Here is a 12876-nt window from a genome sequence, read left to right on the forward strand (position 1 = left end):
GGCACACCTCATCACTAAGGGCTTTTCATCCAGAAAAAAGGAGGTCATTATCCCACTGTACTCATCCCTCATTACATCCGTTATATAATACAATGCCCCATTTGGTATGTACCTCTCAAGACATCTGCAACAACTGGAAAGGCAGTAGAAATACCTCACTAAAAGAATCACAGGCCTGAAGCAGATGTCCTATGCTGATCGCCTTAAAAAACTCCACCTATACTCCGTCACATATTGTCTACTCAGAGGGGATCTCTGTTTAACATACAAGGCCATGTCAAACCCAGAGCTGTTGGACATGCTACATTTAAAGAAATCCCAATCCCTCAGAGCCACACACTCCAGGGAGCTAAACCTTGTCATCACAATAAACAAAGCATGCTGGAAGGATAGGTTCCTGACCCAGAGACTCCCCAGACTCTGGAATAGACTGCCCATACATGTCAAGCAGAGGGCCTCTGGCCCTCTTCAAAAGGAACCTTGACGATTGGATGGGAGAAAGGAAATTCACCCTGGGGATCACGTCAGTCACCCTGCTAGACAGGGGTCCAATGAAGTAAATAGTGTGGGAAGAAATAGCCAGGGAATTGTTATGACTTGGCTTGTATAGGCCCTAGGGCTGATAGCCTAGTACCAACCTATGAACCTGTGGAATAGTTAAAGGCAGGGCTAAACATTAATGCTTCTGAATTTTTATTAAGTTTACCTTAAAAGTCCTGCTACTTTATGCCACCTTTTTTGTTTGCTGTACATTCTCCTTAAAGCTATACTGTTGCACATTTTCAAGGATCTTGCTGACTGTTACATTTTATTACAGGTTACTCGAACTGTTCGTCAGATTCTTTACTGACATCTTACAGTAACTGCCTGGTACACGTGAGCATCACTGCTGTATGCTTGTTATTGTGTCCGACTAATCCTGCAGTGCAGTAATGGTTGTTTTTCAATGTATCTTTGCAAGATATATGTACCAGTTTATATTGCATGCAGTTTTCTGTGCTTGCTTATTTAGTTTACCAGGATAGTACACTGATCACAGTAGACTGTTTGCAGCACAGCCATATTTGTGTATTAATGGTGCTCGTCTCACAAGACTTTTGCTGAAAGTGGACTGGTCTTTGTTAGACAGGCTTGTTAACAAAACCTGTATAAATTAATACATTTTCCCGACTCCTGTCAGAATCTGTATTCATTCTGCAGTGGGAATGAGATTAGTTACAAGTTTATTAACTTCATTATTGATGCATGTTCTTCATGTTTCACTGTTGCAGTCATTACATTTGGGTAATCTGCTGGCAGGTTGCCCTCAGTCGGTCTGAATTCCAAAGTCTTGGGTCCTGCGTTGGTTGCTGCCTCCTCTTCCATAACGTCAAGGGTATAAAACAGGCAGCCAACGCCATTTACTTTAGTCTTTTCTTGCCGCGCGGTGCCCGAAGCAGAAGCAGTTCGCAAGTGCCGGTCAGCCGACTCCTGAAATTTTCGAATTCGAGTTTCAGAACCAAAGTCTTCATTAAAGCCAAGTACCCCGTCGGGGAAATTATTTTCTTGCTCCATACCATAAAAGTTAATAATTGCATTACTTGTGGGAAGCAAATACCTCATAAGGATTTCCATTTATACTGTATTCCTTGCCTAGGCCCAGATCATAACGTGCCTAGCTGTCGGTTTTGTGCTAGATTTAACCAACGCACTATTAAGCGTCGGTATATCTTTGCCTCAAAATATTTTGGAAACAGATTTAACTATCCTGAAATGTCATCAGGTAGCAATCCGACTACCAGAGTACACAAAAACGCAAAGAAAAGGGCAGAGACATACCGTTGAGGTCCAAAACCGATGACAAAGCTTCTCCTAAGCCAGTTGCCAGTTCGCCGGTACTCGGTGAGGAGCTTTTGCAGCCTACCGAGACCCATGTGGAGTCCGGCACGCCACGAGATTCTCAAAGTATTGTACCCGCGGATGTCTCTCCCTCGGATGGGTTCGGAGCCGCTGAGCAGGCACCAGCTTCTGAGGGTGTATTCAGGCCACAGCATTTTTATATAAAACTGATGCCAGCTTCAAAGTCAAAGACAAAAGCAACTTCTAACGCTAAAAAACCGACACGAGTCGTGTGCACAGGCCTCTATGCCCAAAAAGCAGATGATCAAAATGGCTGAAAACCTAACTACCTTGATCATGGGTTCCAACTCCCTCCTGATAAGAGGCCTAGACAAGACACTGACTATGAATCTTCAGATCAGGTTTCTATTTCTTTTGATTCCTCTTCTGATCAGGAATTATCTGTACCACCCTATGAGAATTCTGATGCAGAGGAATCTATCCCATCTGCATCTCCTCCTGAAGATTATTCCTTTGGAGAAACCTTGCATACTTTGAGGGAGCATTTTCACTGGGAGAGTCAAGATTTCTCAGACTCCTTACCACCGGCTCCTAGCAAGCCAGACAGATATTACAGGGTTCCTGACGCACACAATTTTTTATTTAGAAACCCTGCTGCTGACCCTGAAACTATTTCACAGGGTCCAAAAGGTGTTAAGGCCTCAACAGCAAACAATCCTACCTCCTCTGACAGAGATTCCAGGGCACTGTATAGATGGAGAAAGAAGGTTTATACATCTGCAACCTTGGCAATTAGGGCCTTAAACTGCCAGTTTCATATGCTCAAGTATCAAAACCATGTTATGGGATCACTGAAACAGAAAATGTTGATTTCTGAATGTGCAGAAAGTAAAGAATTGCAGGAATCATTGCATGCAGCAGAACAAGTTGGAAAGCATACTTTGCAATGTGATTTTGATTCCTTAGAGGCCTTCTGCAGGGCCGCAGTTACTGGATCTGTGATTAGGAGGCATACCTGGCTAAAAGAGCAAAATTTGCCAGATCATGTTAAAGCTAAATTGCTGGATGCACCTTTACCGCATAATACTCTGGTATTAAGGCAGAAGAGGTTTTAAAGAAAATGGAAGACAAAGCTAAGTCTATGCAAACTGTTAAAGACTTCTTACAAGTGCAGCCACCAAGATTCAGTAGACACTGGCCTACAAAAAAATTGGTCCTTTCCCGTGTCAGACAGAGCTCAAAGGGGCAAATCCAGGCACCCTAAAGGTTCTAGATACCAGTCACAGGATTCTTACAGGTCAAAGCAATGGGGTGCTTCTACCTCCAAATCTGGAGGAAATAAAGCGCAACCCTACAGTAAACCATCACAATGACTTCCCTCTGCCATCACCAAGCACTTATCTGTTGACAGCACCCTTAGGGGGAAAATTAGCACCTTTTGCTCAAAATTGGCAGTTAATAACCCAGGACAAGTGGGTGTTAAACATAGTATCTCAGGGTACAGATTCCACTTCCACACTCTGCCAATTGCAAACGGTTGGCCAGATCTGCCAAAAAATCAATGGGCAGAGGCACAGAAGCAAGTTACATCCCTCATGGATATGGGGGCTATTTAGCCAGTACCAGAACAGGAAAAAGGACAAGGGTTTTATTCAAGACTGTTCTTGATACCCAGAAAAGACAAAGCCTGGTGCCCAATACTGGATTTATCAATTTTGAACACATACCTGGACATTGCAAAATTCAAAATGCTAACGTTGCAGCAGCTTCTGCCCATGCTGGGCAAGAACGCTTGGCTGGTGACATTAGACTTAAGAGGCATACCTGCATATCCCAATAAGGGAATCATGCAGAAGATACCTCTGTTTCAAGGCTGGCTTTATGCATTACCAGTTCTCTGCACTGCTCTTTGGCTTATCTACTGCGTCCGGTGTCTTTACATAGTGCCTGGAACCAGTAATTGCATTTTGTAGACAAAGAAGTATACAAATCTATCCTTACTTGGACAACTGTCTCATTCAAGCAGAGAGCAAGGACATTCTTCTTCAGCATCTGGCGTTTGTGAAAAGGCTTTTAACATGCCTAGGGTACACAATAAACGAAAAGAAATCACAACTAGTACCCTCTCAAAAGTTAACATTCCTGGGTGCAAGCTTGAATACAATTGCCCAGATGGCTTTCCTCACGCCAGACAAAGGCAAATGACTACTTACTTCACACTGATGGCAACAAAAGCCCAGTTATCTGCAAGACAAACTGTGCAGGCTTTGGGGTTCATGGAGTCCTGCATTCTGATTCCATATGCAAGACTGCATATGAGGAAACTACAATGGTATCTGAAAAGTTTATGGAGTCAGCATTGTTGCAGTCTGGAGACAATGATTCCTCTCATTCCCTGGCTACAACAGGAGTTTCTATGGTGGACAAAGGCATGTCACCAAAACATGGGACGGGATTTCATTCTACCCCCTGCCAGACAAACCTTAACAACAGATGCATCAGATTATGCATGGGGGGCCCACCTGTCGGGAAGATGCATTCAGGGCATATGGACCCCAAAACAAATGCATCTGCATATCAACCAAAAAGAGATGTTAGCTGTTCAAAATGCCCTGACAGCCTTCAAGGACTTACTTCATCCAGGACAACTACTAATAAAGACGGACAACACCACAGTTATGTAGTACATAAACAAGCAGGGGGGCACGCACTCATACCACCCTTGCAGACTAGCCATGGTGCTGTGGGACACGCCCTTAACTTCCAAGTACATCTTCAAGCGCAATTCCTGCCAGGAAAGCAAAATACTCTGGCAGACGATTTAAGCAGAAACCTTATGGACACTCATGAGTGGAAACTAAGATCCACAAGTCTTCAGCATGATGATACCCGGACATAGACCTATTTGCCTCCCCTCGGAATTATCAGCTGGAAAAATTCTGCACAAGGACTTATCACAGACAACCATGGAAAGTGGATGCCCTATCCTTCAGTTGGAAAAACCTGTCAGTTTACGCCTTTCCTCCTCTGCCTCTTCTTCCCAAGGTCCTACTAAAAGTCAGACAAGAAAAAACAAAGATGGATACTAATTGCATCGGACTGGCCCTGCCAATACTGGTAGCCAATCCTAAGGAATATGTCTCAATTCCCAGCTTGTTCCTTGCCTCAAATACCTCACTTTACTGTCCCAGCAAAACAATCAGATCCTGCACAATCGGCTCCAAACACTGAACCTGGCAGCATGGCTGATCATGTAGTTCTTCAAACAACACCTCTCAGTATAGCTGTGATGGATGTCATTTTGGAAGCCAAAAGGCCTAGAACTAGAAAATCTTATGCTGATAAATGGAAGAGATTCTGTGCTTGGAACCAAGCACAAGGAACTGACCCAGCACAGCCAAATATTCCTCAGATTTTACAATACTTGACTGAGATGCTTGACAAAGGCCTATCTTTTTCATCAATAAAAATCCATGCCTGTGCCATCTCGGCTCACTACAACACCGAGCCACCAATCTTTTCTCATCCTTTACTAAAGCAGTATCTTAGAGGGGCCAAAAATTTAAGGCCTCCCAGAAGATCACCAATTCCTGCATGGGACCTCAATTATGTGTTGGAAAAGTTCACCCTGCCTCCATATGAACCAGCTGCTACTGCAGATCTAAAGTTCTTATCATGGAAAACAGCTCTGCTCCTGGAAATTACTTAGCTACAGGCCCTCATGGCTGTGGAGCCTTTTATCCTATTTTACCCAGACAGGGTGTCCCTCAGGACCAATCCTTCATTTATGCCTAAGGTGGTTTCCAGTGTGGCTCTTAACCAAACTATTCATCTGCCAACTTTTTATCCAAATCCGCAGAACAAGGGGAGTGGATTCTGCATTCCTTAGACGTACACAGGGAACTAAGATTCTACTTGAGCAGGACTAAAGCTCTAAGGAAAACTGAGCAGCTACTAGTGGCATTTGCTGCAGGATCAGAGGGAAAGGCTATTTCAAAGCAGACTATTTCAAAGTGGATAAGTCACTGCATTAGTTTCTGCTACTTACACCATGGTAAACCTGTGCCCAAGGGCATTAGGTCTCATTCCACCAGGGCTGCAGCTACATCAGCAGCTTTTCTCAGAGGGGTACCAATCAAAGACATTCTAGAGGCTGCTACTTGGAGTTTTGTTCACACTTTTACAAAGCATTATCATTTGCCTCTCTACTTTAAGTCCAGGGCAGGCTTTGCCACTGCAGTTCTGCAGGGCCTTATAGCCACCCCTAATGCAGTTTAGCTCCAGCCTCCCATCCATAGCTTTGGGATTCTACCCAAATGTAATGACTGCAACAGTGAAACACGAAGAACATAGTACAGTTGTGTACACTTAACATAAATGTAGATGTTTGACTGTATTCACTGTTGCAGTCCAGGTTACCTGCCCACCGTCCCCCTTTTATTCTGGAGTTTTCTCTTTCCTTCATTATCTTCTACAGCCTTTGTGGTGTATTTGCTTGTAGATGAAGGTAAAGTTTGCATTTTTGCATGTATATATAGCTTATATATATTTTTGCTACCCATTTGGGGGGCACCTGACATCTGGGGCAAGAAAAACTAAAGAAAATGGCATTGGCTGCCTGTTTTATACCCTTGACGACCTGACGTCATGGAAGAGGAGACCACAACAGACGCAGGACCCAAGACTTTGGAATTCAGGCCGACTAAGGGCAACCTGCCAGCAGATTACCCAAATGTAATGACTGCAACAGTGAATACACTCAAACATCTACATTTATGGTAAGTGTACACAACTATACTTTTTAGGGTTAAATATATAAGCACTGTAATACATTTATAGACCAAGTGGTTGCTAGACTTTCTGTTGGGTAAAGAAATCAAATCTTCTTGCATGTCTGCCATCTTGTAGAATTTAATTACTCTGCTTAGGGTTCATAAAATTTTAGCACATTCTATTCTGTAAATTAGCATGGGTTGCAGCAATGCATGGATTGTGAGTAATTTTAAGACGCACTTGGCCACACAAGGGGAAGTGCATGCTGACGTGAAATTGAGGAACTCCATGCAAGTCAGCCACACAGTGTATGCAAATGATGACACCCAAAATGGACGACCGATTCAGAAAAATATAGTCAGTGTGCTGTGGTGCTTACCATTTTTTACTCAGAGTCATGGTGTATGTGATCGGAGGAAATCTGAGTAATGCTTGGATTAACAGCAGCAGTAGTTCAGTAGCATGCATTGTAAGATGACATTGGAGCCATTGCCTATGGTGCTGTACTTTGCAGCCATATGCACCAATGGGGGAGATGCAGTCAGAGTATGTAGTACTACTTTGTCTCTGACCAGCAGATTGTGGACCTATTCCATGAAGAATAAGAGGGCTTTGTCAGACTGTCACCCAAAAGTACAAGTCAATAGGGATAATTCCTGTGGTTATTAAGGTATGGGTAGCTTTAATCGTAGCAGCTCTAGGGATATTTCATTGATGATCTAAGAATATATTAGTGGTATTTCAGGTGCCAGCTTTAGAAGTCTTTAACCAGTTTCTCAACATTATACTGCAGCATGTGTTGGAGAATATCTGGCTCTCCGGGATGGCAGAAGATAGAGTACCAGCACCATACAGTCATTTTATAACATTATCCATTTTATTGACATATGTCAACAGGAAGGATTCCTGACAGATGGTCTGTAATGCCCAGGGCATTATTTTTAATGTGTTCATGCACCACCTATGCATTTCCCATCATTTATACATCTGGAACATATCCAACCTATACCTGGAGTTCCTTAGAGAGGATTTCCGCAGGGTCACCTAGTTGGTAGCTGCACACACCTGCTAGGTAGACAGGTCTGTAGACACAGGTGCCATGCAAGTAATGAACAGGCCACATATAATCTGTTTCTTGTTGCTTTTTGCAGGTGATGCTAGAAATGCCATGCAGCCCTGGCTAATGACCCCCATCTGCAACCCCCAGACTATGTAGGAAATGGAGCAAATGCTGAGACTTGTAGTAGACTTGGTATTACACCTACTCAAGTAACACATTTATTGCCTAGAGACATCAGGAGGGACACTGTAGTGCAGTTCAGTACTTTCCAACAAGGTTTTTGTAGTGTGTGCACCATGTTACACAACATGGCATTGTACAAACAGCTGGAGTGTCAGGTTTTGTTTTTGCAGGACCTTCTATGCTACATGTACCAGCAGTGGAAGGTCATAACAGAGAATTGGGAAGAACATGCTACAGTTGTGCCATGATTGTGGCAGAGGTGCTTGCTATAAGTTGCAGCACTGGCAAAGAGCATCTGATCCACAGCAATGAACCATATCCAAGGCAGCACAGAACAAAATTGTGCATGCATTATCACATGTAGGCTATGCAGGGCTGTGCATGGCCTTGTAACACTTTTTTTCATAAGACATCATCTTGCCCATACATGGTGGTAGGTGGGCAGAGTTCAGTCATCATCACCACTTGCCAGGTGATGGTAGGGGGGGCTGCAGTGGCATGTGACTGCAACACTATGACATGGATTAGGTGCATCGGAGATGAACATGGAAGCCATATACGTTAAGAGGCTGTGAGGAGCTAAGGATTACATCTTCAAGGCATGAGTCAAGCTGACACGATGTGAGCATTTACATTGTTCAGTGTATTGGCTTGCTGCATTTGAGTTTTATGCTGTCCATGGCAGAGAAGTGTTTATGGGACTATGAGCATTCACCCTTACAAGGCGTTTCTTGTGCTGGTCCAAATTAGTCTTTTGTTGTCCAAAAAGTGGTTGTTGCACACAAGCAGGATGGTAGGCTAGGTTCGCAAGCAAAAGAGAAGGGGTAGAACTATGTAAATATGTGTGTGCAGCCTGATATAAGGCATCCTATATGTTGAGCTGGAGAAGCACCATTGCTGAAGACGCGAGTGATACCTACAATTTGGGATCACTGGCTATGCGTCCTCCATTGAAAAGTATGCCAGTGGTCTGACTTGGTATGGTCTCTGGTCAACCGCTGTTTGTCTAAACTCTCCAGTTGCTATGGAAGGTACCACATTTCCATTTTAACTGGATGTCACTCCCTACTCATACACAAGCAGACATTTTCCATGGTTGCAGGTTATATGTATATCAAAATATCTGCCTTCGTGTGACTGACACTGAAACCACAGGGCAACCTGTTCTTCCAAGGGTACATTACCAGGCAAGATTCCCTTCCTAGCTCTGTAAAGTTGAGTCTACAGAATCTTGATTGAAATTCCACTATTACACAGCTATATAGTAATGAGCAGGGCTGAGCAAAATGGTAGTCTCACTATACACCGTGCTAATATGGATCAGCTAGTAAGGAGGTTATGCTAATGAAGCTCCATAGCTTCTCTGTTTCTGAATCCCCTGCTGTAGCTCATTGCAGTTCCCAGACACGCTGGCAGTAGCCACGCACGTCACAAGGCATGTAACAATTATACTCGTTCATATGATGAGTTTGGTTTGCCAAGATGGGAGGTTGGTATAATGCTGAAGATATTTACTTTAAAGACACAAGGTGCAGGGTTTGAGTTTCACATGGGGTAATTGGCTAGGCTTAATATGGCCCACAAGGGTAGTTAGCCAAGTGCTAGTCTATGAATGTGTGAACCTAAGAAAAATATTTTCTTGTCCTGCTGCAGAGGAACTTTGAGAAGCGTGATGGCCCTTTGTAGAAGTTGTATTCCTGGCATGAGAAGGCATAGGTAATGAAGGCGATGTACAGACATACACACTTTGAACTTTGCCACCAGTCTGAACTCCGTTATTGAATGTTGGTCTGAATGCCTTTCTACTGTGCTGGTTACCAAGCAGTGTTTACAAGCGAGTGTCCCACTGGGGTTTCTTCTGTTTCACTTAGTTTTTTGTGTATATTGTGTTTGTCACCCAAGAAGGAAAAATGTCTGTGGTGGTAGTCAGATTCCTACATAAAGACCTTCCACTACAAGTTTCTCTTCTGTTTGGGTGCGTCCCACAACCATACGCAGTACTCTGTTTGTGCCTGATACCCTTTGTAGTCATCTCTCTTCCTTGTCCATCTACCTGGAGAACCATTGCCTTAAGTTGTTGACTCAAGGTGCTATGGTGGAATCCTCCCATCCCGAGGTCCAGCCATCTGCCAAAAAGGAGGCCAAAAAAGTTGGGTCTGATCTGACTACTATCCATTAGCACCCCGGATGTCTCTGTCGAGGCTGGTGAAAGCCTAGAAATCTGTCTGGTGGCTGCTTTGGATCCTGTGCCATGACCCTGTAAGAGGCTGGCATGCATCCAGGTTGCCGCATGTCCTCAGAGGCTTTTAAAACATCTCTTCCTGATGCTGAGAGGGAACCTTGGCTGATTATTTTTGAAGGACAGAGGGGGATTTGTTAGATCTTCGTTAGGGAAGGAGATTCCTACAACCATTATTGAGTCTCGCCAGGGGTCTGACCCTCTGAGGGTGTTTCGTGCGGACATCCCGCAAAAAAAGAGGAAAACAAAAAAGCAAAGCATATTTTCCCTATTAAAGATCTGTAACGTGAATATCAGGATTTCAGTCCATGTCTTTTTGATGCTTTTACCTTGAAGCCTCCTCAGGGGTCTCTGTGCCTGCTTGCTCCCTTGTCTTCCACTCCACTCAAAAGACCTACTTAATTGGATTCCTCTGATGAGGACCTGGACTCGGGGGGGGGGGGGGGGATCTTTGGTTTACTCTTCCCAAATCCACCCCTCCCCTTAGACTGTGGTTCAGAGGAGGAGGACTCCATATGTCCAGGACCCCCCCCCCCCTCCGAGGAACTCTTCTTTGGGGATAGTATTGCCAGTGTGATGGATTATTTTAAGCAGGGTTGTTCTCAAGTCTCTGAGATTCAGAAAAAGTTATGAGCTTCTGAAGATGGGAGTTTCCTAAGCCATCTGCTGTTCCATCTGTTCTGGCTGCCCTCCTGCTCAGCCCCTGTATCTAAGAAGCCAGATAAGTTCTATAAAATGATTGAGAAGTGCAAATTCCTTTATAAATGTCCTTCTGTTGACCCTTCTGTAGTGTCAGTCTCCTCCTCTAATAAGCCATCCAAATCATTTCCCTCTACCAAGCCATTGCCTTCTGATAAGGATAGTAGGACTATGGAAAGGATGGACAAAAAAGTTTACACTGCTACAACTTTATCCTTTAGGGCCATCAGCTGACACAAATGCAGCTGATGCCCCTTCCAGGGCTGCTGTTTTTGATTCAGTTGAGATGTTATTCTTGGCTTCATCTTCAGTCTTTGCCTGATGACATTAAGGCCAAACTTTTGGATGCTTCCTTTGATGTTAAAAATCTTTTTGGGGTCTGCTGCAGCTGAACTTTCCAAGTCTCTTGAGGACAAGGGTAAAGTCTTACAGGAGCCAAAAGATATTTTTGTTTCTTCTGTTTCCAAATTTCAGAGGAATTACCCCTCTAGGTCTGCTTTTGTTTGTAGGTAATTACACTCGCCTCTAAGGGCAAGAACAGTTCTAGGTGCGCATGTCCTGCTAAGTCTACTCAGACTCCTACCTCCCAGAAACCGGCTTTCCAGGAAAAGCCAGGTTCTATTTGACAGTTTGCTTCCTTCTGCCCTTGGTTAAGTTCCCTTGTCCCTCCGTCTATCTCTGTTTCTCCCACATTGGCTACAGATGACTTTGGACTCTTGGATTCTGTCCATTATCTGTCAGGGATATTTCATGGTTTGGAAATCCTGTTCTCCTTTTTCAGGTATCCCTCAACCTCATTGGGAACATCTGTCTTTTCCCGGAGGTTCTTCACTCTGTTTTGGCTCAGGGCACCATTCAGGCTGTTCCTGCTGCCCAGGTAAGGTGGGAATTTTGCTCAGAACATTTCTGATCCTAGGAAAAGGAGGTACTTGGAGGGCAATTCTGGATCTTTCCTGGCTGAACACATTTCTCAAGATTCCTTCCTTCCTTTCGGATGTTCTCTGCAGACATTATTTACTGTTATTTTACCTCAGCCTTCTGGTATCTCTGGATCTTAAGGATGTATACCCTCCCAACCCCATCCATCCTCTCAAGAAATGTTTGATGTTAAGTTGTCAATCTCGCCTTCATTCTTGCTTGATGGGTTCGGAGCCGATCCCTCGGCTCCGACTCGGCACTTGCTAAGCTCGAGAGTCACTTTTACCAGCTCGAGGCAGCCCCATATCCCATGATGCAAGGCGGTAAGTACCCAGATCTCGTTTGCCGCTTCGCTTATGAGGTCCTCCTTTTACCAGCTCCTGGTAAGTGATTCACTTTATTAATATTAAAGCCCCTTTTTGTTAAAAAAAAAAAAAAACACTTTATTGTTAGTTATAACTTAATTTTTTAGATTTCCTGACAGAAAATCCCTGTCTCTTTTAATATTTTTTAGTCAAACTTTACCCATCCCATCCCCTCCCTGTTAGGGTGTGTGTGTGTTTATTTTTAGGAATACCTTTTTGGTATTTTCTTTAATTTAAACTTTTTGACTGGTGTGTGTGTGTGTTTTAAGCACCATGTCAAAGGAGAGGGTCTCAGGTTTTAAGAAGTGTGACTCGTGCTGTCAGAAGATGTCTCTGACAGGCCGGTCACACTTCTTGCCTATTGCCTGGGGCCTCTTCACCTGCAGGACTCCTGTGCTATTTGTCATTCCTTCAGCCAGAGAGTCCTGCAGGAAAGACGCAACAAGCTGATACTTAGGGGCCTTCTTAAACTGGAGGGCTCTCCGGCTAAGTCGGCTCCGTCAAAATCAGCTAAATCTTCCAAGGCCCAGGCTTCTGTGTCTAAGCCTGCGGCCTCGGCTCCGACTTCGTTCGAGTCGAGATCGGCTCCGGCTGGAGCCGATTCTGGCTTAAAGCCCGGCAACGATGTCTATCGGTGCCGAATCTGCATCGACCACTTCGGTGTCGGCTCCGATCGGTTCCGACTACCATGTGGGCACAGGCATCGGTGTCGGCTCGATCGGCTCCGACACCGTTACTTTGGTGGCTGTATCGGCTCCGGCTGGAGCCGATACATCGAGCTTCCTGTCGGCTCCGAAGTC

At 44.3% G+C, this 12876-nt stretch overlaps 1 protein-coding gene across 1 annotated transcript in view; it reads left to right on the forward strand.

Moving 5' to 3' along the window:
• Positions 1-12876, forward strand: part of LRCH1 (leucine rich repeats and calponin homology domain containing 1) — a gene marked incomplete in the record, with an annotated part of 1693846 nt that overhangs the window by 814727 nt on the left and 866243 nt on the right. The window contains 1 exon segment of the mRNA XM_044072038.1: positions 11575-11670. Within this exon segment, the coding sequence (XP_043927973.1) occupies positions 11575-11670 (96 nt within the window).

The sequence above is a fragment of the Protopterus annectens genome, chromosome 5.part0, assembly GCF_019279795.1.
Source record: "Protopterus annectens isolate FY-2018-M chromosome 5.part0, PAN1.0, whole genome shotgun sequence".
Lineage (NCBI taxonomy): Eukaryota > Metazoa > Chordata > Ceratodontiformes > Protopteridae > Protopterus > Protopterus annectens.